Below are 21,357 nucleotides of genomic sequence, written 5' to 3'. Positions count from 1 at the left end.
TGTTGTGGCGGAAGTTCTTCTCACCATTTAAAGCAGCGCGTCCTGTAGGTAGAAGGGCATCTGTCAGCTAAAATGATTGGCAAATTGATCGGTCAGAAGTATACGGCCATCGCCAAGTCGTGGTATGTGCTTTCATATTGCTTTTGTTGGTAAATAATTGATTAAATTTGACACTGGGAGCTTGGAGTCGTGGTTTAGTCGTGCCTAAAATTAGCCGTTAGCCTAGCCGAGGTCATAGCAATGGGGACATAGGTATGAATTCAGGCTACTAGCTCGATTCTGGGTCAAAATCCCGTGAAATTGCAAATATGTTACATTAAGGCATTAGCCTCTTTTTTTCTTTTTCTTTTTATTTATTTATTTGTTTATTTTTTGTTATTTTCCCATATTACGATATAGCATTGGGAATATTGTACCGTGTAATTCAGTGTTATTTTAAGGTGAACAACTAGCTAACTGGCTTTATTTGTCAAATACTTAAAATAAAAACAGGAATCAAGATATTCTGGTAAATTATTTGAAAGCTTTTTACAATATGCCAATCTTTTACGTAGGGGATTGGAAAGAAAATATCATTAAAATGTTAATATGTACAAGCATTTGAACTGGAAAAGGAACTACTACGAATGTTTTGCATAATATAATAGTTTTGCCTGTCTTAGCTATTCATTAATTTTTAATAACTTGAGTAAACCAGTCATAATTGTCTGGGATCATAGTAACTGAGTTCCTACACAATCTTGACAAGTTTGGAAATAAATTTAATTAGATTCTTTAAATAGTTTCCAGGTCTGTGTAAGTTTGGAAGAAGAAAATGGAGGTGTGAAAATGTCAAATTTAATTTCACCGTATTCCTTGTTCCATTGTCTTCAAGATAAATATTTGAATCAAAAAATCTTTTTGCAAGTTACTAAAAACCTGGGCCCTGCCATAACTTTAAAATAATCTCTTGTGTTTGCTTAATTTCAAACGGGTGATAACTTGAGTGAACAATCAGGAAAAATGTATCTGGTGTTTTGAAATAACAAATGTGTATTAACTTTGTAAAAAAAATTGTGCTGCATTCCCATCTCTATAAGCTGGACACTAGCCTGGCTAAAGCTTTCCCCACAAGCTGCCAAACTGCCCCCAGGGAGACGTGGATTTGTTTATTATCTTTCTATTAACCTCCATTTCTTCTACTGCTCTTCCCTCTGGAAATGAGACTATGTTAGTCTATTATGTGTTTATTTACTGTGTAATTTCTGATGTAAGGCTTGACTGACATGGTTCTTTATGCTTGTTTTTATCTGTTGAATGTGTATTGTCTACTGTTTTTTTTTTAATCCAGCTAACTAAACAGACAGCCAAATGCAATTTCTTTTAGCTTCACCTGAATATGTGGTTCCCTTAAACACAGATTGGTTTTTGGCTCACTTATGTGTCTCAGAGTGATTTGTTTCCACTCTCCAGGGTCCCCACTATGACCTTCTGGGGAACAACTGGAGGCGTGGCCCTGGTCTACTTCACAGACTGGCGTGTGATTCTGGATTATGTTCCCTACATCAATGGCAAATTCAAGAAGGACGAGTAGAGGCAGACTTGTCAGTCAAAGGTAGCTACATAGAGACACAGTGTTTATTAATCATTTGGCTCTGTGTGATTTGCGGTATTGCTTTGACCGTCAAAGAAGACTGTTGTTTTCTGCTTGCTAGCAAGATGATGATAATGATAATTGAATTTCTTTTTGTGTGTTTTGTTTTGCTGTTTCACATGTTTTCTTAAATTATATTGTCTAAGTCATTAAAATACTGTATGACAGTAAGAAAATTAGCACGTGATTTTCTTTTTTTTATATGTATATTTTTTTATGTCCGGATTATTTTCATGGGTACAATTTCCATTTGTAAAATACATTTAGTCTAATTTGCACTTTCATCTCGTCATTGCGCATTCACAATAGATGTATTGAATGCAATATTCATCAGGTTAGAATATTTCAGGTACCCATGTCATTGACTTATTTGAACAGTTGGGTACATTTATTGATCTTTATGGCCACACTTGATAATAATCTTATGTGTTCACAGGGAAATGCTTAATCCTTTTTTTGTTGTAGATTTAACATTTTATATTTAACAGTTTATTGTGTGCCGTGTTTACAAAAATAAATTTTAGTTTAGAATACTTCATGTAAAAGTTGAATGAAATGTGACCTGACTGTATGAGCAGCAACAACCAAAAACAGTTTCTCCAGCAGTGTCAGCAAAGCCTTACTTACCAAGATGCTAAGGCTCAACACATCCTAATTTTATGATGATGGAAAACACACAGTGATGAAAATGTGACGATTGGAGTTGATATTTTTATTACAATGTACAAACGTCATATCCCAAAGTCATGTTTTCCTGAGATTGTGTAACGTTAGTGTGATTATACGTATTTAAGTTCAGCACCCACACTTAAATTGCAAGTAAAATATTTTGTAGTAACACTTTTTAACTTTTTTACTGTGTCTTCTGGGCTGCATAAAACAAAGCTGCTTTCTGGCTGCTCAGTAATTGTCTTCGATTACTAGAATGACTAAATGTTTTGGTTTTTTTTTTTTGGAAAAGTGAAAAAAAAGAAGTAAAGAGATTAGAGCATTTTTCAAACAGAACATGTTGAACTCAGTTATGATGGTTGGGTAATTATAGGAGGATTTCCTGGACTGAAGGTGAGAAATTTGCTGATAGATATTTAGACAAACACAGAACAACTCAGTCCCTGGACAACAAGTCTCTACGTTTGGTCATGGTAGGACAAAACAAAATTCTGAGACAATCAATAACTCTGCTTAAATATCAGGATGATGTTGAACCCTGCAATACATATATATGTGTGTGTATATGTATATATGTATATATGTCTACTATGAAGTAATTAACCCCTTACATCAGGGGTCCCCAAACTTTCTCCTGTGAGGGACACATAACTTGTCCCTTCTCTGATGGGGGGCCGGGGTCAGTTTGTAACAGAAAAAGTGTGACGATTGTAAGAGTGCTAAACATAAAAATGTATTGTTTTTCAGAAAGCACAATCAAATAACCTTTTCTGGATTCTTCAGAGAACAAAAGTCAGGAAATAACACTATTTATGAAATAAATAATAACCAAATAACACTGGGTTCTCCACATAAAAAAAGGGTTAGGGTCAATTATATGCATGTATAAAACAGTTACTAACTAGTAGTTAATAATAAATAAAGTTCATTACTAAGGAACATTTATTTTATTGCAAAAGTCCAACTTATCAAATAAAAATGCACATATATGAAAATACTCTGGTATTGTTCAGGGGGCCGGACCAAATGTGGAGGCGGGCCGCATCTGGCCCGCGGGCCGTAGTTTGGGGACCACTGCCTTACATGAATACATGTGTATGATTTTATTTTTGGTCTTACACCTCCATTCATGAGGTTGATGGAGAGTGCTTGAATCTTGTTGATTTGAATGAAAAAATCTCAATTTGCCATTTTCTCTTCCCAGGTCGGTTTCTGTTTCTTGCTTGTTACTGATACTGAGACGTTCATAACAAGCATGAGCCGCTGCAGCCTGTTCATTGGTCTGTGGCCCCACTGCAGAGCCCATCACTAACACCTCAGCCAACACCGAACTGCTTTCACCAACTTTTAAGTGGAATCGTCCAGGCATTTGACGTCTTTGTTGTTTTCTGCCAGTGTAAAACAAAAGTACGGATGAAAAAGAAAAGTCATCTCTGCTGCTTCCTCTCTACCTGCGCAGTCTGAGGATTTAGTTTTCTCTTTAAATCATTGTGTTATATGGATCAAATTAGATTCTTGATTTTGCTTCAAGAAGAAGTAAAGTATGTATTCTAACTTGTGTTTGTGAGTATTTTTTATGAGCATCTGAAAACTTCTACAAACAGGATTGAAGTAGTTTTTCACATACTAAATTCAATTCCTGGAGGGATTTTCCTTGCAGTTGACTGAATCAGATCTTTGATTGGCTGGAATGTGCCTTTATGAAAAAAAGGCTCTTTTTATACTTGCTTTAAGAGACCACGAGATAAGGATCAGCTGAGTTGTATGTGAAAGATGATTATTCTTATCAGGAGTAAAGTTGGTTGAGCTACTTTCTTTAGTTGTATTTCACTGTAGAAAATTATCACTAACTTAAGTTACAGGCCAACATAAGACCTGAAATCAACTAATATGATGTGTGTGTATATATTTAGGTTTATAAATTAAGATCTGAATATCATTTAAAACAGTTTTTAGGGTGAACAAAAATAGTTTCTATATCCAAAGCTGTATTCTTATTCCATTATTGTAATATGTGTGTAGTCCAATGTGTACTATTATTTTTCCCAAGTGCAATAAAAGGTGTTTTATTACAACTATCTTTAAAACTACAAACATATGAAAACAGTCTATTTGTAATAAATAAAATGTAAAAAGTCACATGTAGGTGGAAGCTGCTCCTGCTTTCTGATTGTGTAAGTGAAAACGTTAAGAGCAGAGATGCATAGTCAAAGTCGGACTAGTTTACAGTGTTGTGTGGCGCATGCATTACAGTAGATTATGCTGCGCGTCCAGCAGGCGGAGTGATCTGCAGGCGTTAAAAAGTCCTGACAGCAGAATTCGACAGCTAAACACTGTAAATTTAGGACAGGTAGATAGCGGACTTTTTCCTCCCCTCTTTCTTCGCAGAATCTCCAGCCAACACTGCGATACAAAACGGGAAAATGGAGAGAAAAAGGTGAGGCGTTGAGCTGCGTGCTAGTTGAGTTGTTCTAAACAAGATGTGCAGGCACGCGTTCGTTGAGTAGTTAAAACACTCATTAGCATGTGGACATGTCGGAGTTACGTTTATTCTCTGTCACCGTCTTAAACAAGTTGGTATTTTATTGGGTGCGTTGAATTTATGGTTTAATGTGACTGAAAGCGGAAGGTACGTTGTGTGGGTCGTTGTTGTTCCCCAGGGCGCTAGCTTGATTAGCTAGCTAAGTTTCATTGTTTACACACGCTTGAGTCGCGAGGGTGCAGGGCCCGGTGTTGCACTTCATTCAGCGACCCCCTCCTCTCTGGGACCTTGTGACGACTTCCTGCTGCCAAAGACACGCTCCAACGTTTCTTTTACACACACAAAAGTAAAATTAAGGAATGGGAGGACGGGGAGGAATACTGCACAGGTTGGCATTAATTGTTTACGGTGTGTCTATATGTGGCTAAGATTTGTTTGTTTTTCTTCTTAAATGTATTTTTCCGTCAGTTATGAACTAATTAGACGTTTGTTGTTTTTTAAAAATGTTATTTGTAGTTGAGTAAAATTATTCAGAACAAGTTAAATTATTATTATTATTATTATTAGTGACAATAGGGATAAAAAAATACTTCTGGTTGTTGTAACTCCCTGGCTTGTCGTTACCAGTCTATCCAGTCACCTCTGTATTGGGCCACACATGAAAGAGGAAGGATGTAGGGGCCTCATGTATCCAACTGACTATTTGGGGTTTTTTTTTACAATAGTTTTTAATTCAGTTATGAAACTCTCATTTAATGTATTTTGTAATATGGAAAAAGGTTTGATGTGGTGATAGATATTATCCTCTAATTGACCACTTTTTGCTTTTATGCTCTTCTTGATGACAGTCGAAAGTTTCAAATGCCGAATATTTCTTTTGCATCTCTTAAAATGCTGATACAAAATTTTAAGTTTTTACAGATTACTTTCTGGAATTTAGATGTGCATTTCATTTTTAAACTTTTATTATTACACTATTAGGTAGAGCTAGTCCTTTTTTCTAACCCACTTCTCTTGCAGCTCATAAAATCCCATCAGAACTTTTCTTTAGTACAGTAGGCAATGCTCCACCCTTATCAACTTGCCTATGATCAAAATCAGCCAATATTTTATCAAATTCTCTGATCGTTGATAATCACGTCAACAACCAAAATGTCTGATTTCTTTCCGGCTCTCTGAATGCATCAAAATGGGGGGGAAAAAATCCTATTTTTTTCAGTCTGTCAACATACTAACAAAGTGCATGTTTGTTGTTGAGGGTTTGTTTTGAGTTTTGTAAAATCAGATAGATATTAGACATGTGCTTTTATGCATTCATAGGGATAATCGGGTAGTTTCTACCACTTCTGTAAAGAGGCCATTGGCATTCATGTAATTTACAGCCAACTTTTTGTTTTAATTGTAGATGTAAAATAAAGTTGCCATGAATTAGGTTTATGTTTAATAGTCCTTAGATATAAATCTGTAGCTAAACCTAATAGGAAGGTCAGATCTCGAAGAAACCTGGAAATCTGTATCAGCCTGTTAACGTCTGATTGGTGCATCCCTAATCTACACAGACTTTTTACTCACTGGACCTTACCTCTAAAAATCAATAGAAATAAGACAGAAATGGGCTTGATGTTTATGTCATTCCATCTATTAGAGGTGGACGTCCACAGACAGCTGAGTAACACAACCCTGGGGTGCAGAAAACGTAAAAAGCCAAGTGATATTGGTAAATCACCACTTCAGTAAACCTACTTAAATGTTCCATTTCATGTTACATTTGCGCACAATTAAAAAGAACACGTTATCATATTTCTTTTTTTTTTCCCCTCTCTTTTACTTTTTCAGCCTACCTGTTAAGCGTATTCTCAACAAGCCACAGATTTTCCGCAGCGACCTTCGCACTGATGTGAACGCCAGCCAGCTGCGGGCCGGACGATCGCTGCAGACCAAAGTGCAGAGAAGCAGACACAAGAATCTCTACGATGTAAACCATCAGCTCAAGGTGAGATCAACAGCAGGCTGTTCAGGGTATAAAGACAACAACCTTCCAGAAACTAACATTAAATAAGTTATTAAGATAATTTTTTTGTTGTCAATTTTCAACAGGGTTTTTCCCCTTTTATTGAAAAGTTAAATGCTTTTGTTCATACAAAGCTTGGTAGCCTTTACATGTTTAGACTGTATTTTATTTAAGTATACATCAAGTAGCTGAAACAAGGGGTTTATGATTTAAAATTGTAAATCTTGTGTGTATATAGTTGGGCCTTCTCCGGTTATGTATTGCATTATTATATTAGTCACAGATAAATGGTACTTTTAAATGTCTCACACTTTTTAGAGTTCTGTGCCAAAGTTGTAAAAAAAGAAAAAAACACTGTGAACGAAGCAAAGAGAAATCCATCCTTTCTTGTTGTGGCTACCATCTGCTTTCAGTGCTGCTGGAAAGTTGTTCCAAAAATCATGCAGATCTAATCAGATCTTCATCCTTATAGTGTTCTGTCTCATGTAACCTTCCATTAAATGCAGAAAAGCAGCACCAAGCTTGTAAAGAACATTTATTTCCGTTCATAGCCTGCAGAAACACATTATTGTTCAACTTTCTATCCTTCCCGATAACAATATGCCTTCTGCTTTCAGGGAAATATTTCCCATTTTTGACTCGTCAGTTCAGAGTCGCTGCCATTTCTGCACAAATTTGAGTCACTTGACTTTGTTTCATTTTGATGTTATGGCTTTTAGGATACAAGTCTTCCAGGAAGATCAGTCCTGGTCTGACTGACTTCTCTGGACAGTCCATGCTGCGTTTTACCAGTTCTGAGCTGATGGCTCTGCGGGATATCTTCTGATTCCTGAGGGAAACGAGCTTAATGTGTTTTTATCTGCTGCATTAGGTTTCCTTGGAAATCAATCTCCAAGGCTTCCAGCTTCTTTGTGATTGTGAAGTTTGAATAACATCTTGAGATGTTACAGTAATACAAGCTGCATGTTGACTGCTTTACATTTTATCAAAGTGTCAAGCCTCCATGTTGTCCAATGAAAATATATAATAATAAAACATTTACAAAAATGTGAGGGGTTTTCTCACTTTCGTGAGATACTGTGACTACCTTGAGTTTGATCTTGTTGCCATGGTAATTGACCTGCTTGGCAGCAGAGTTTTTTTTTCTCTTCCTCATTCAGTTGTAAACCTAATAGTCAGCTTTTTCTGCCTCAACAAGTGTGGAGTGTTGATGATCTTTAGCACCTGTTTGGTGTAATTGATGATCATTCACTTGGTGATAAACCTACATGATTTTGTGCAACTGCAACTATGGGAACTAAAGGCGGATTAAAAGTGTAATAACTCCAAATATGTAGATTTTTATATCGTTTTCTTGCTTTGCATAACAATATTAAAAGTTTTTTTTTGTAATGCTTATAAAGCAACCTCTTTAGGTTTTAATTAACTTCACCACAATTAAGTTGCTAATGACAACGCAAACAATAGAACAGTGATGCTACCAAATAGACATGCACTTTTTAAGCTGTTGTTTTTGTTTTATTTGTGTGATGTTGTCTCTTCTGCAGGTCAAACCTGATTTAAACACAACACTCCCAGTTCGACAGACTGCTTCCATCTTCAAACAGCCAGTGACTAAGATAACTAATCATCCCAACAACAAGGTGAAAACAGACCCTCAGAAGGCAGTGGATCAACCAAAGCAAGTGAGTTGGAGGATGGAGAAAAAGTCAGGGCGTTGTTTTTATGTTGCCCTGAATAAGGAGCATATTGGCTTCCAGCTAAAAGTCTAACATCTGTCTCTCTGGTCAGCTGTTCTGGGAGCGGAAGCTGAGCGGGTTAAATGCATTCGACATAGCAGAAGAGCTGGTGAAAACTATGGACCTTCCCAAAGGCTTGCAGGGTGAGGACAGGACTACCAAGATGCGAAGAAGGTTGAGTTCAAAATTAGCATTTTCTGTAGCTTGACTTGACCCATCCTTTTTTTCCCTCAGGCGTCGGGCCGGTGTGTTCTGATAAAACGCTCCTGTCTGCCATTGCCAGTGCGCTGCACACCAGCCCAGCGCCCATCACTGGCCAGCTCACAGCTGCGGTGGAGAAAAACCCAGGAGTCTGGCTGAACACGGCCCAGCCTCTCTGCAAGGCCTTTGTGGTGACTGATGATGACATCAGGTAGGATCAATTAGAGCTAAAAGTACAGAGCATTTGTGTGAACCCATTGTTTCTGGCTTCCTTTATAGAAAATAGTTCCGTCAAATGAACAACCAGCTGTTTTTAAAGAGATTATTCGAAGTGTCAAAGGTGATTCTTGTGATTGTATTAGTGCTTCCAAGGGTTGTCTGTTTACTCTGGGGTCAGAGGGTGAAAACTGTTACAACTTCTAACTAATTTATGATTACAAAATATGTGTAAATCTAGGACTTCCTATTAAATATTGAGCTCTCTCAAAAAAAGTGCCCTCGTATGAATGGCTAATAGTTTCTTGGGGAAAATAAAGTGATTTAATTGCAGGTTTAAACTGAATTTCTCTGGTTTTACTCATAAAACAAAAGTGAGCAATAGAAGGGTGTTTTCTAACCAGGGTTGCCGTGGTGATCAAATTTCTAACTGAAAATTTATATTAAAAGAATACACTTAAATATAATCAACCCTGGCAACATTTTTAAAGGCATTCTTTTTAACAATAATAATTTAAAAAATCTGTTATACTGACAATATTTTTCTTGTTTTAACTGGGATAAAAGCCGTTGAGTGTTTCTTTTCCTAATAGAAGAAAATTAGAAAAAAAAAATCCTAATGGTCTTCTATAGCAAAACTGTAGAGTGGATAACACTTAGATGAAATGTTGATATCTTTTATGAAAAAATGTTTTTAAATTGGATTTAGTTGTGCAATTAATTTAAAAACGTATATTTTTACTGCTTGCACAAAGATCATGTTCATCCACATGTTTTCAGCTGTTTAGTTTCTGTTTCCAGTCATTTTTGCTTCTTTTTCTCAGTAGTTCTCATCTGGGTAGGTTGCTGTGTGTTTGTGGTCTGACTAGTTTCTGCTCATGTTATTCACTTCAGTCTAGATTCAGCTTTCATTTGCTTTTACTCATTTTATCACAATTATCATAATTGGCTTCAATAACCCCTTAATTGCTTCTGGAGTTTGGCTCTGCCACTATTGCAGCAGCTCAGTTATATTGGATGATGAGTCCATGAACAGATGTTTTGAAGTCTCAGATTGTGGAGTATTTTTAGGCCTGGGCTTTGACTGGGCCACAAATATGCTTTGATCTAAATCATCCCATTGTAGCTCCAGCTTGTTATCCTGCTGGAAGATAAACTGCCAGTCTAGAGCAGGCCTGCCTTTTGCGGCCTCTAGGAGATTTTCTTCAACCATTTAGCTTTATCCATCCTCCTATCAACGCTCATCAGCTTCCTTGACCCTGCTGAATAAATCAATCCCACAGCTTGATGCTGCCGGCATCATGTTTCTCTGCAGTGATGGTGTGTTCAGAGGGATGTGCAGAGTTGGTTTCTGCCATTCATTTCTAGCATGTCTAAAGGTTAGATTTTTGTCTCATTTTGCCAGATCACCCTGTTAAGCATGTTTGCTGTGCCTCCTACACGTTTTGTAGCAAACTGCAAATATGACTACTTCTGGCTTTTTCTTTTTTTTTTTTTTTTGAAGATTTTTTGAGAACCATATTTCATTTTCCTTCGTCTCACAATTATGTGCTACTTTATGTTGATCTTTCGCATAAAATCCCACTAAAATACATTGAAGTTTGGAGTGACAACTTGGCAAAACGTGGAAAGGCTCAACTTGAGGACTCTACTCAAACTGAGGAGTTTAGGGATCTGGATGCCTTGCCTCTGAGTGATGATGGCATAGAGGAGGCACATTATTAGATGAATTGGAGTTTGTCTGCAATAATATGGATGCTTCTCTGGTCTATTTTGGTGAAGAAGGAGCTAAAAACCCCAATAAAAACTCTTAAATTTACAAGTCTACATTGCGACTCTGGTCAAGCGACTTTAATCATGACCAAAATTAATCGTGCGTTAATTTTTAACACACGATTAAGGCACGGATTTTTATGTAAACCTCGTCTGCACTGTGGAGTGAAGTTATTTCTTTCTCTGTTTCAGCTGTGGGGCTAGTCTCCCGTTTCTTAGGAAAGTTGTCTCTGAAAACAGCTCCACTCTCTCTCCCCTCCTGTCCACCTCTCCTCCCATTCGGCTCGGCTCTGAGCGCTGCGCGCAGAGCAGCTGTGAGTCTCAGTCACAGCTGAGAGCCAGAGAAACGGGAAGACCCCCAGAATTATTTAGCAGCTGTAAACAAACCATAGTAAAGCATCATTTTATATGCAGCTATTCACTTCTGAGGCAACTCCAAGGATTTTTGTTTTTAATCAGCTCTTCTTAGTAAATTTTCCTCAGGAAAGAAACCTTTGTCATGATTTCATGGATCCATTTCCTCCATAAGAGCTTTTTGATGTTTTTAGGGGTTTCCATCAAACAAATGAAGGAACTGCCCAAAACTAAGTCTTATTAACAGCCCTTTATGGGATGACTTCTAGTTCTGTATTACACTCTGTGTTGCTGCAGTTTATTTATTGCTCTTAATTTCATTTTTATAATCCCATTTAAAATCTGTTGCCTTTGTTAATTTTCTTTCATGACACGAGGAAAATTCACTGTACCAAATAACTGTACTGCTGCATGGTTATCTTATGCAGGAGTGCATGTATGAGTACTTCTGACAAATCTTTTAGAGAAAGTACCTTTTATAGATTTTTCTGTAAAATAGTTTTTATAATTATCATTTATGGTATTGTGGCGATTATAAAAGAAACATTAACTTGCATAAAACAAGTAAATCCATTTCAGTGCATATAAGAACATTCATATTTTATTATTTTTATAATAATACTATAAGCATTCTGCTAAGGTACATTAAAAGAAATTTTAAAATGCAGTTATTTTTGAATAATAAGATAACTATGGACAGTGTGTGATTAATCATGATTAATCAGTCAACAGACCTTTATATACAGATGGATGTTTTGTGGTGGATTGAAAGTATTTACATTTTGCCAGTCTCTGACAGTGTTGGGGTGGGGGGTGTAACTTTAGAGCCACAACATGTCATCTTTGACATTGTGTGTGTTTCTGTGTGCAGGAGGCAGGAGGACCTGGTGCTGAATGTGAGGAGACGACTTGAAGAGGCCCTGATGGCCGACTCTCTTGCTCACATAGAGGATGTTGCTGCAGATGCAGCAGACGACAAAGTGGAGAAGAAGACCGAGCTGCTGGAGGATGAGGAGTTATAGCCGAGGTAGACGGATTCATATAGTTTACAGAAATATAAACTGTATTACCTTCCCGAATGAGTAACACATTTTTTTCTCGTCTCTTTTCAGGTTTGCTGATAGACTCCATATACTAAAAAAAAAAAAGACTCCATTTTGTTTCGAATGCAGAAAAAAAAGAGATCTTTAAATTTTCCCTAACCCAAACAAAGACTGTCATCTTTATTGTTTTACATTTTTACACTTGGTAGTGTAATCCTAAAAGGGTGCTTTTTTTCCTTTACCTCTACTAATGTAAGGCAGCTGTGGAAGATGTTCAATACAATGCAGTGTTACATTTAGTTTCCAGCTGTTTAACCTCAGTGTTGAAGTTACAAACCTCACATATGTGAATTTGCGTGTTTTTATAATGTCGATGTGGGTTCTGCAAAGGCTGTATATTTTTAACTGTTCTCCCAGATTGCGTTGCTTTATATTTTACTGATTCTGTAGGTGGTTTGTTATACGGTGTGTTTCTGAAAGCATAGAAAAGCTGCAGTATTTTTATACGAACACGGCACTCATGTGGCCGTCAGTAAAAGACTGTCTTCTTCAAGTTTTACGGTTAGTTTTGTTCCTTATACTAAGCCTGAGTCGTTATATTTGCATTGTTTGCGTTCTTTTGCCAACAACATTAAAGTTTAGAGAGTAACGTTAAAGATTTGGAAAGACAAGTGAAATTGTGCAACACCGATGTACTGTACATCCTTATGCTATTTTTGTTTGTGAAATAAATGCAGCTTCTTTATAACTCATGAGTTTGTTTCACCGACAACACAGTGCAAAAATATTTATAAACCTTAAGCTTTTTTTTTTTTACATTTTGCCACCTTGCAACCACAGGCTTATCATGATTTTTTTTTTAACATGTTGGGTCAGACCACTCCTCTGTAAAGGCCAGATTTGTCTAATATCTAATCACCTCAGCTGTGGCTCTCTGCAGCTCCTCCAAAGTTACCATGGGCTTCCAAGTTTTTTTTTTTTTTTATTAAATTCAACACAAACAGTAATACAAAGAGTAATAATATTTAATGAATACTTTTTGTTTTCCTTTTTCAGATTTTCATAGTTTCAAGTTTCAAGGGATGTGAATACTTCCACAAGGCACTGTAATTATTTTTTAATTACTTGTCAGAATAATAATAATAACAATTTAGAGTGTTTTGACCAATAATTGATCAGGAATCCAAAATCCTCAATCTGTGCCTTCTCTATAAACTATAACTGGGGATTCACAACAATATATCCTGTGGAAGGTAATTGCTGATGTGTTGAAATGTTGCATCTAATGTGTTTTTGCAACAAACGCCCGTACAGCACTTGGCAAATTATGAAATAAGATGTATCAATCGAACAGAAGTAGCTGAAAGAGATGTTTTCAACAATACCTTTACTGTATGAGACAGTATATATTTAAGACCTTTTACCCAGAACCCCCTCTCCTTCCTGTTTCACCTTAAGTGAGGTCATGAAAAAAAAGAAAAGTGAGATTGAGTTTCTTTATATCAGGGTGTAGAGGAACGCCCTCTGCTGCTGGTGCATCCTTTATCACAATTTAGCTCAAGTGTTTTATTATTTCAATTGCTATTTTTGATTAATTGTTAAAGGCGTTGAGATATAAGACCAGCTATTTGAATCGTAGAGTTAATTTGAGTCGTGTGATTTCAACGCATACATGGGCTTGTATTTAAGACATGTATTTTTTTTTATGCATAGCCTATTATACACATAAATGGTCTCTTCGGAGTGCTTTAAGGTCAGTAATCAGACATTGCCAAGTTATGCCTCTTGCTATAAAATAAGCTATGAAGCAAACAATACCACTGAGCATGAGCATCACTCGGGAGGTGTAATTGGACCACCCCAAACACCTCATTGGTAGCCATGATGAACACACCCAACCATGACCATATACTTTTATTCCGATCCACTCATTTTCTGACCAGCCCGCGCTGTAACCGGACGCGTCAGAACGCAAATCCCCTAACAAATTAAATCAAGAGTGTCGCATATCGGGAGCCGGAGCGGCAGCAAGCGGCGCATCGATGCTGCATGTGGCCTCTGAACCCATTGTTGTGTCGCGGCTGACGTCAGTGCCGTGTGTGCGGCAGACGGAGCGGCGTACGCCTGGTGAGACAAAGGCGGCGGAGCGAGCGGGGTCAGGCGGCAGCGCCGAGCGGAGCAGAGAATCACTGGTTTATAACTCAAAGGGAACTCCCAGCCTCGGGTTTCAGCCACGCTTCTCACTGACGAGACGGAGAATGAAGACTCAGCGGCCCTCCTAGGAGCGTGCTGTGGCCGTCGGGGAAGACGAAACAACAATCGGTGCCCCCTTTTTGCTTTTTAACGTTTTTTTTTTCTCCCCCCCCCTCCCCCTCTTCTCCAACGCCCCCCATTTAGCTCGGCTAGTTAGCTGTCGCGCTAAGCTCATTGCGCTGCACTGATCTCCTCCTCCTCCTTTCTTGCTGCTTCTCGTCTTTCCCTCAAGACTGAACGACAGGCGAAGAAAGGACACCAGCGGTCAGATAAAGTAAGTTTGTGATGTTTCCGCGCTTGTTTAATTTTAAAAAACAACACGGCTCTTTTTTATATTGAACACAAGTTCGACTGGCAGAGCGGAGCTAAGGCAGCTAGCCGCGGTGCTCCCAAACAAAGGGGTCGACAACGTGACTGTGAGCCGACTGTGGAGCTAGCTTGTTAGCCCTCTTCTTTATGCTAAAAACAGCGTCTGTTCATCCTCCACTTTTTATTTTAACTGTTCTGACACGCGCGTCAGCGACGGGCGATACGGCTATAATTCCCAGTTTCGTGAATGTTGAGAAATACTTTAATTCACTTGTGTTGGGACAAGACAACAAGCAGCCCGCTGGATGGGCTCAGTTGTCAGACAAGCTGCCACAACAGACAAAGCAAGCCGCTCAAATCAACACTGGTAGAGCTCGTGCTGTTGATTGGTACTCCACTCCACTCGTGTTTTACAGATTTATTGGAAACTCCTTATTTTTCCTTTCCCCCCACCCCACCCCCCTTTTAATGCATTTTCTTTTTTGTGTGTGTTTTCCAGCTGAAGGTGAGATCACTCCTAACAAACTGGCATCCGTGATCTGATGTGAGATCCACGGAGAGACTATGCCTAGCCCTTTATTTCACCCCGAGATAATGGACCACGACGTGGTGATCAGCAGCCAGCACAGTGGCGTGGCTCTGCCCCGGGAGACGGACCAGGACTCCCGGGATGAGGACCACCAAGAAGTTCTCCGTTTCGCCCTGGACCAGCTGTCACTCATGGCCATGGATAAAGTGGACTGTGGGGGCGGCGGCGGTGGAGGCAACGGGCTTGTGGACACTCTGGACGGGACCCAGGGTCCGGGCTCTGAGAGCTGCAACGGCGTGGGTGGAGGGGGCTACGTGGATTTGCAGATGTTGGAGCATCCCAGCGGATCCCGGGACTCGCCGACGTCCTGCTCTCCGTCTCCGGAGTACTACGGCTCGGGCGGGTACCACATGGCCGGGTCCCACTCCATGCTCCACGGGGAACAAAGCTCCGTCCTCTGCAACAGGAAAAGAAGCGTGAACATGACTGAATGTGTGCCTGTCCCCAGCTCCGAGCATGTCGCAGAAATAGTGGGGAGACAAGGTAAGAATGCTGATTGATGATTATAATTATCGCTTGTTGGTGTTTGTGTTGGAGTCTGGCTTGCTCTTTGTTTGGGTGGCTGTCTGGTGAGAGGTGGGGGGGCTCCCTGAACTTAAACCCCCTCAGAGCTTGAAGCATGCTGCTCCGGGCGCCTTGTTTTGGTTTTTAATAGCGATCATAATGCGGACTCTGGCTCAAAAAAAAAAAAAAAGAGGCACATCTTGGGCTGTTTTCCGCCGTTATTTTTCCTCAATATTTTGACAATAATCTGACAAGAGAGTGGGGGAGTGAGGGTGGCTGATGAGGAGGAGGAGGAGGGAGGAGGATGGAGGGGGAGGGGTGGAAGAGGGTCAGACAAAGCGGCAGATTGTCGGGAGTCTGGACGTGTCTAGAAGCCTGCACCAAACAAAGAAAACGCAGCGAAATCCCGCTCCGCTTGTGCGTGGCGCATAAAAAGCGACCGCTTTCCTCACAGACATCGCACCTGAACGCGAAAACGTGTCCATGTCGCCTTGTTATCGCGGTTTCTGCGCGGATTTTGAAGCTCAAACAGGGGGGCAAAGCAGGCGCACAAAACACGGGACTGGGCGGTGTAAACGCCCTGCACCCAGCGCTGTCTGCCGATGCTGCCGAGCGCCTGCGAGCCGAGCCCCACTTTCCCCCCACAAAACAAAGCATTTCTTTACGGCTTTTAATCAACATGTAACCTGAAGTGAGGCTGGACGTGCGTTTGGGCTCGGTATTTTCGTCGCAGCCGCGCTAGCGTTACGGCATTGTTCTCTTTGTTTGAAAAAGCCATGCTTTCTGCTTCCCAGAATGACATCACGCTCAGTGCGTCCCATTGGTCGCCGGCAGTGAAGCCCTCGCATTTAAAGAGACAGAGCAGCGGCGGAGCTGCCGAGGCCAACATTACATGACAGGACACTGCTGCAGCTTACCCGCTTTTACGCTTTTGCCTCACTTGCAGCTAGAATACCTGCTGCCATGATCGCCCTTGCTCCATTTGATTGTCAGCAATGGCCGGTTTTAGGCCAGCGCAGGATGTGGACAAGGCAGACGGCAGGTAGTCCTGATTGAAGTTGAGCATCCACTCAAACAATCGGAAGTCGAGCAATTTTCCACATGAATGATGGGAGGCGTGTGTTTGTGTTTATATAAGCCATTAATGCAGTGTGAGCAAGTCAATTTCAACGCGGCCTTATTAGCGTCACTGTTGCTACTGATTTTACTATTTTTACTGATTGTATTGTTTTGACTTCAAGGCATATTTTAGAGAGGGGTTGTTTTCTAGTAGCACTAGTGTATTTATACAGCGTCATCAACACGTTCAGCACTTTTAGGAAATTTATATATATATTTTGTTAAAATTATTGCAAGTAAGCAATTTACATTTTAAGCTGTTTGCTTTTATTCAGCAATTGTAGGCATGGACCTGAAAAAAAAAATGCATGTTATTATAACCTTTGTTTAAAAAAAAACAAAAAACACAAGTAATTAATACTTGTGTTTTTTACAGTGTGTTTGTGCTGTGATGTATTTGCTTTCACTGATGTAATTGGTGATGGCTTCAGGCTAAATTGCCAGCTAAAATTGTATCATCCTTCTGAAGATGCTAATTAATGTGTCTCATTGTACTGTCTCTCTTTAACCTATTTTTAGGAAATCAGACAAATCACCCTTTCAACACTGCTAGGCCTATGTTTTCTCACTGTTTTGGTATTTGACAGAAAAAAAAATCTCTGTAGTGTTTAGATTTGCAGTAAACTCCATGCTTGTGGAAATGAAAGTAACCTAATGTTGACATCTGTTGAATTTTGAAGAACTCATAAATGCCTGAATCACATTGATTGCAGTATGGCTACTTGTTTCAGGTTCATTGAGCTTTTTTGTTTAATTCATGTGTGCATAGATATTTGACACAATTGTATAAAATGATCCTTTTAGATTATGTGATTGAGACTCTTAGCCCTGTTTCAGCAAGTACTTCATGTCATTTGTTACATTAGGCTGTTGTGTTATTTACATATGTAAAAGATACATTAGGTCAAAGAGAAATGTGGGTCTAAAACAAGTTTGTGTGGCTCTTACTTTTCCAGGTTGTAAGATCAAGGCCCTGCGTGCCAAAACAAACACCTACATAAAGACTCCAGTCAGAGGAGAGGATCCGGTCTTCATCGTGACGGGGCGCAGGGAGGATGTGGAAATGGCCAAGCGTGAAATTGTATCTGCAGCCGAGCATTTCTCCATGATCCGGGCGTCTCGCTGCAAAGCTGGAGGGCCAGGCGGAGGAGGCTCTCTGCCCGGCCCTCCTCACCTACCGGGACAGACCACCATACAGGTGCAGAATCCGTCTGGGGCTTGGAGAATAGAAATGGCTGAAATCAAGGTTGGAATAACGTCTTTCTTTATCAATCCAGGTGAGGGTCCCCTACAGAGTGGTTGGTTTAGTCGTGGGGCCGAAAGGAGCAACCATCAAGCGCATCCAGCAGCAGACTCACACCTACATCGTGACCCCCAGCCGAGAGAAAGACCCCGTCTTTGAGGTGACGGGAATGCCAGAGAACGTGGACAGAGCGAGAGAGGAGATCGAGACCCACATTACCCTCCGAACTGGAACCTTTGTTGACCTTCAGGGAGACAACGACTTCCACACCAACGGGACTGACGTTAGTCTAGAAGGCCTCGGCTCCCTCAGCGGGGGGCTCGGAGCGTCTCTCTGGTCCAGAGCAACAAGCCACCACCCTGCCCCTCCCCCTCCTCCTCCCTCCCCACCGCCACCTCTTCCCATGTCCATGCACCACTCCTCCAGCCGGAAGATGTCCTCTTCGGTCGCCTATCACACGCACAACGGCGGCATGAGCTCAGATAGCTTCAGTTCCAACAGGAAGCCCACCGAGGGTGGCAGCCCCACCAGTCCTTTCAGCACAGGCTCCAGCAGCGCCGGAGGTGGCTTCACCTTCGGTGGCGAGTCCACCCCAGGACTTGCTTCCGCAGACGAATTGGGCTTCGAGTTCAGTGCTTCCAACATTTGGGCGCCTTTTGTCAACGGCGGAGCCGGGAGCAAGACCTCCGCGTCTTCTCAACCGCAGCAGCCCTTGCGCCGCAACAGCAGTGGCCTCAGCGGCGGCGCCATCACCCCGCGACTGTCTCCGACTCTGCCTCAGGAGACGGGCGTGGGCCCGCTGGACCACCCTCTGGCCCGCCGCGCCCAGAGCGATCCCCTCAGCACTCTCTCCTGGCTGCAGTCCGGCAGCACGGGCGGCGGGGGCGGCGGCTCCTTCTCGGGCGCGTCCAGCTCCAGCTCCGGCGGCTCGTCGACCGGCTACTCCTCCTGCTCGGCCTCGTCCCTGCCCGGCGGCTCGCCCACCGACTCTGAGGGAGGCGGCAGCAACGTGGGCATCACCTCCGGGATGCTGAGCCACCTCAAAGGCAGCTCCGGGGTGGCGGCACTCGTCGGCGTCGGCCCTGGCGTCAACAGGGACTGCTTTGTGTGTTTCGAGAGCGAGGTGACGGCGGCCCTCGTGCCTTGCGGCCACAACCTGTTCTGCATGGAGTGCGCGGGGCAAATCTGCCAGTCAGCCGAACCCGAATGCCCTGTCTGCCACACTCCGACCACACAGTGCATCCGCATCTTCTCCTAATGCCACGGGCAGCTGAGTGGGTGGAGCGGGGTTGGGGTGGGGAGGCAGACGGACACCAGCTGTGGTGGAGGAAATGGAAGGAATCACACTAATAACCTTCACACAGATGATGGACCATATTAAATGCATTAATAGAGATGATGATACTTTACGGATGTTGATATATTGCTGATAACTGTCAAGTTGAATAATACCAATAATAATAATAATAATGACTTATTTTCCGAGGGAAGTGGATTGAAACTTGTCTGCAGACAGTCGGGGCTCAGACAGTCTCTCAGCGGTGAACTTATGGAAGGAAACTAGTGTCTTATATCTCTTCAGGCCTTCATTTCGACGTGGAGTGGCCCCCCTGCGGGCCGCCTGCCCGCCTGTTTGTCTCCACGCGTCTTCATTCTGGCTTCTTCAGATCTCTGCCTGCTTTTCTCTCTCTCTCTCTCTCTCTTTCTTGCTCTCTCTCTGTCTCACAGCCTTTTTTCCTTTTGACACTTTTGTACTTAACAGATATTTTTCGATAAAGCTGTCAACGAGGCCTGCACTTTTCTACTCCTCATTTTAACGCCCTCGACTCCCCCAGCCCCCAATTGTCCTCCGCGCTCTTTCACTCGCTCGTGCTAAAAAAAAAATTAATTCCTTTCGTGACACAAAGTGGAAATGGTTCTTGGAACATGCTCATTCTTTATTTTTAGGTTGGCATGTTTGTCAGGCACCTATTGGAAAACACTACACTACTCGAGGAACCTCTTCAGGATGAATTCTCAATGCCACACAATACCTAGCCATTCGATAAATAAGCCAAATGATTACTGGGAACATGCTCTTTGATTCAGTTTGGTAACACGTTGGGTGAAATTTGGACGAGTCCTCGCCGCATAAATTAGTGTGGCTGTTTATTATTGTGTAATAAGTGAGAAATGTACCATTTTTAGCGACGCTGACGGCCTGTGATTGTGGTCGGTTTGTATGTTTAGACTGCCTGACAATCCCTTCACATCTCGTGTTTGTGTTAGTATGATGCCCAATCGCACCAGTGCGTCATCACCTGGAGAGGGCGCCGTTTCATTCGTCTGATCCAAATCGTGTCTGTTACACTTAAATATACTCGTTTTTAGTGTTTTGTTTTTCTTTTAGTAGTTTGACTGTTGTCTGTGTAGTGTGTGGGTAAGACATATTTTGAACTCTATGACGAGACAGGGCTTTGATGTCACATGAGAATGTTTAGTCCAATACGGTTTAGGAGAGAAGACGAACAAGGGACTTGAATTTTAGTTTTCACGCACTGTAATCCCTTTGTTAAAAGAAAAACAAAAAAGAGAAACAGCTCTTACTGTTTTTGTTTCCGTCTTCCACCCCTCTCGGACAGCAAAGCTGTCTCTCTCAGATGACACTGTTGTACCTATAGATGGATTCAACGTCACTCCACTTCCTTCTCCCCCAAATGGCTCCTCCCCCTTTTGGGGGCGGTGGTGGAGATGGAACAGTTTGAACGGGAGTAAATGGATCTCTTTGAAGGGCTTATATAGTGATAAAAGTATAAAATAAACCAATGTTGAATGTTGGCTTTAGGTGTTGTACCTTCGGAGACGTAGGTTGGCAATTCTGTACAGAAAACCTTTTAGGTTAATAGGCCTAAATATCGTGACTATAGCTGGCTTCGACTGAAGTCTATAAAAGGAGTATTGTATCTTTATATCTACTAGTCCCCCCCCCCCCCCCCCCCCACACACACACAAAGGATGTGAACAGTCTCCCTTCTCTCAGCAGCAACCAGGGGGAGCCAACTCTCCGCTGACTACACATGCATGAAAGTCATAGAAAACCCCGTTTAAGCGGCAGTTAAAAGATAAGTTGCATCTCCTTTCTTATTTCTGCTCTTTTTAAAAATTGCGTCGTCCGCCTTCATGGCTCATATTTTAAGGAACTGAGACTGTGTAGACATAACTTCATGTATTTTCCCGGTA

General features: G+C 41.3%; 3 protein-coding genes across 4 annotated transcripts; all 3 read left to right on the top strand.

Annotated features, from left to right (window-relative positions):
• Positions 1–3,860, top strand: LOC102221718 (cytochrome b-c1 complex subunit 10-like). The gene is made up of 3 exons (XM_005797099.2): positions 1–122; positions 1,453–1,594; positions 3,507–3,860. The coding sequence occupies exons 1-2, from the start codon at positions 73–75 to the stop codon at positions 1,571–1,573; spliced, it is 171 nt and encodes a 56-aa protein (XP_005797156.1). The 5' UTR covers positions 1–72; the 3' UTR covers positions 1,574–1,594; positions 3,507–3,860.
• Positions 3,861–4,578: 718 nt separating this feature from the next.
• LOC102221456 (methyl-CpG-binding domain protein 3-like) lies at positions 4,579–12,869 on the top strand. 2 transcript variants are annotated; one of them, XM_005797098.3, is made up of 7 exons: positions 4,579–4,739; positions 6,621–6,777; positions 8,343–8,480; positions 8,587–8,677; positions 8,769–8,946; positions 11,950–12,105; positions 12,191–12,869. In XM_005797098.3, the coding sequence occupies exons 1-6, from the start codon at positions 4,726–4,728 to the stop codon at positions 12,098–12,100; spliced, it is 729 nt and encodes a 242-aa protein (XP_005797155.1). In that variant the 5' UTR covers positions 4,579–4,725; the 3' UTR covers positions 12,101–12,105; positions 12,191–12,869. The 2 variants fall into 2 exon arrangements, with proteins under 2 accessions (XP_005797155.1, XP_023191624.1); XM_023335856.1 differs by lacking the exon at positions 4,579–4,739 and adding an exon at positions 4,752–5,172.
• A 1,184-nt stretch (positions 12,870–14,053) lies between these two features.
• Positions 14,054–20,022, top strand: LOC102217331 (RNA-binding protein MEX3B-like). Its single transcript, XM_023335858.1, has 4 exons — positions 14,054–14,648; positions 15,183–15,755; positions 17,852–18,093; positions 18,173–20,022. The coding sequence occupies exons 2-4, from the start codon at positions 15,248–15,250 to the stop codon at positions 19,394–19,396; spliced, it is 1,974 nt and encodes a 657-aa protein (XP_023191626.1). The 5' UTR covers positions 14,054–14,648; positions 15,183–15,247; the 3' UTR covers positions 19,397–20,022.
• Positions 20,023–21,357: the final 1,335 nt, after the last annotated feature.

This window comes from Xiphophorus maculatus, chromosome 6, assembly GCF_002775205.1.
Source record: "Xiphophorus maculatus strain JP 163 A chromosome 6, X_maculatus-5.0-male, whole genome shotgun sequence".
NCBI lineage: Eukaryota > Metazoa > Chordata > Actinopteri > Cyprinodontiformes > Poeciliidae > Xiphophorus > Xiphophorus maculatus.
This window is presented reverse-complemented; position numbering and strand designations above follow the sequence as displayed.

Excerpts from the sequence above, each read along its gene's own strand:
- LOC102221456 (XM_023335856.1), top strand. The coding sequence starts at position 5,144 with ATGGGAGGACGGGGAGGAATACTGCACAG. Across the intron at positions 8,678-8,768 it reads CCTTCCCAAAGGCTTGCAGG|GCGTCGGGCCGGTGTGTTCT; the intron begins GTGAGGACAGGA and ends TTTTTCCCTCAG. Across the intron at positions 8,947-11,949 it reads GTGACTGATGATGACATCAG|GAGGCAGGAGGACCTGGTGC; the intron begins GTAGGATCAATT and ends TTCTGTGTGCAG.
- LOC102217331 (XM_023335858.1), top strand. The coding sequence starts at position 15,248 with ATGCCTAGCCCTTTATTTCACCCCGAGATAATGGACCACGACGTGGTG. Across the intron at positions 15,756-17,851 it reads AGAAATAGTGGGGAGACAAG|GTTGTAAGATCAAGGCCCTG; the intron begins GTAAGAATGCTG and ends TTACTTTTCCAG. Across the intron at positions 18,094-18,172 it reads CGGGACAGACCACCATACAG|GTGAGGGTCCCCTACAGAGT; the intron begins GTGCAGAATCCG and ends TTATCAATCCAG.
- LOC102221718 (XM_005797099.2), top strand. The coding sequence starts at position 73 with ATGATTGGCAAATTGATCGGTCAGAAGTATACGGCCATCGCCAAGTCG. Across the intron at positions 123-1,452 it reads ACGGCCATCGCCAAGTCGTG|GGTCCCCACTATGACCTTCT; the intron begins GTATGTGCTTTC and ends TCCACTCTCCAG.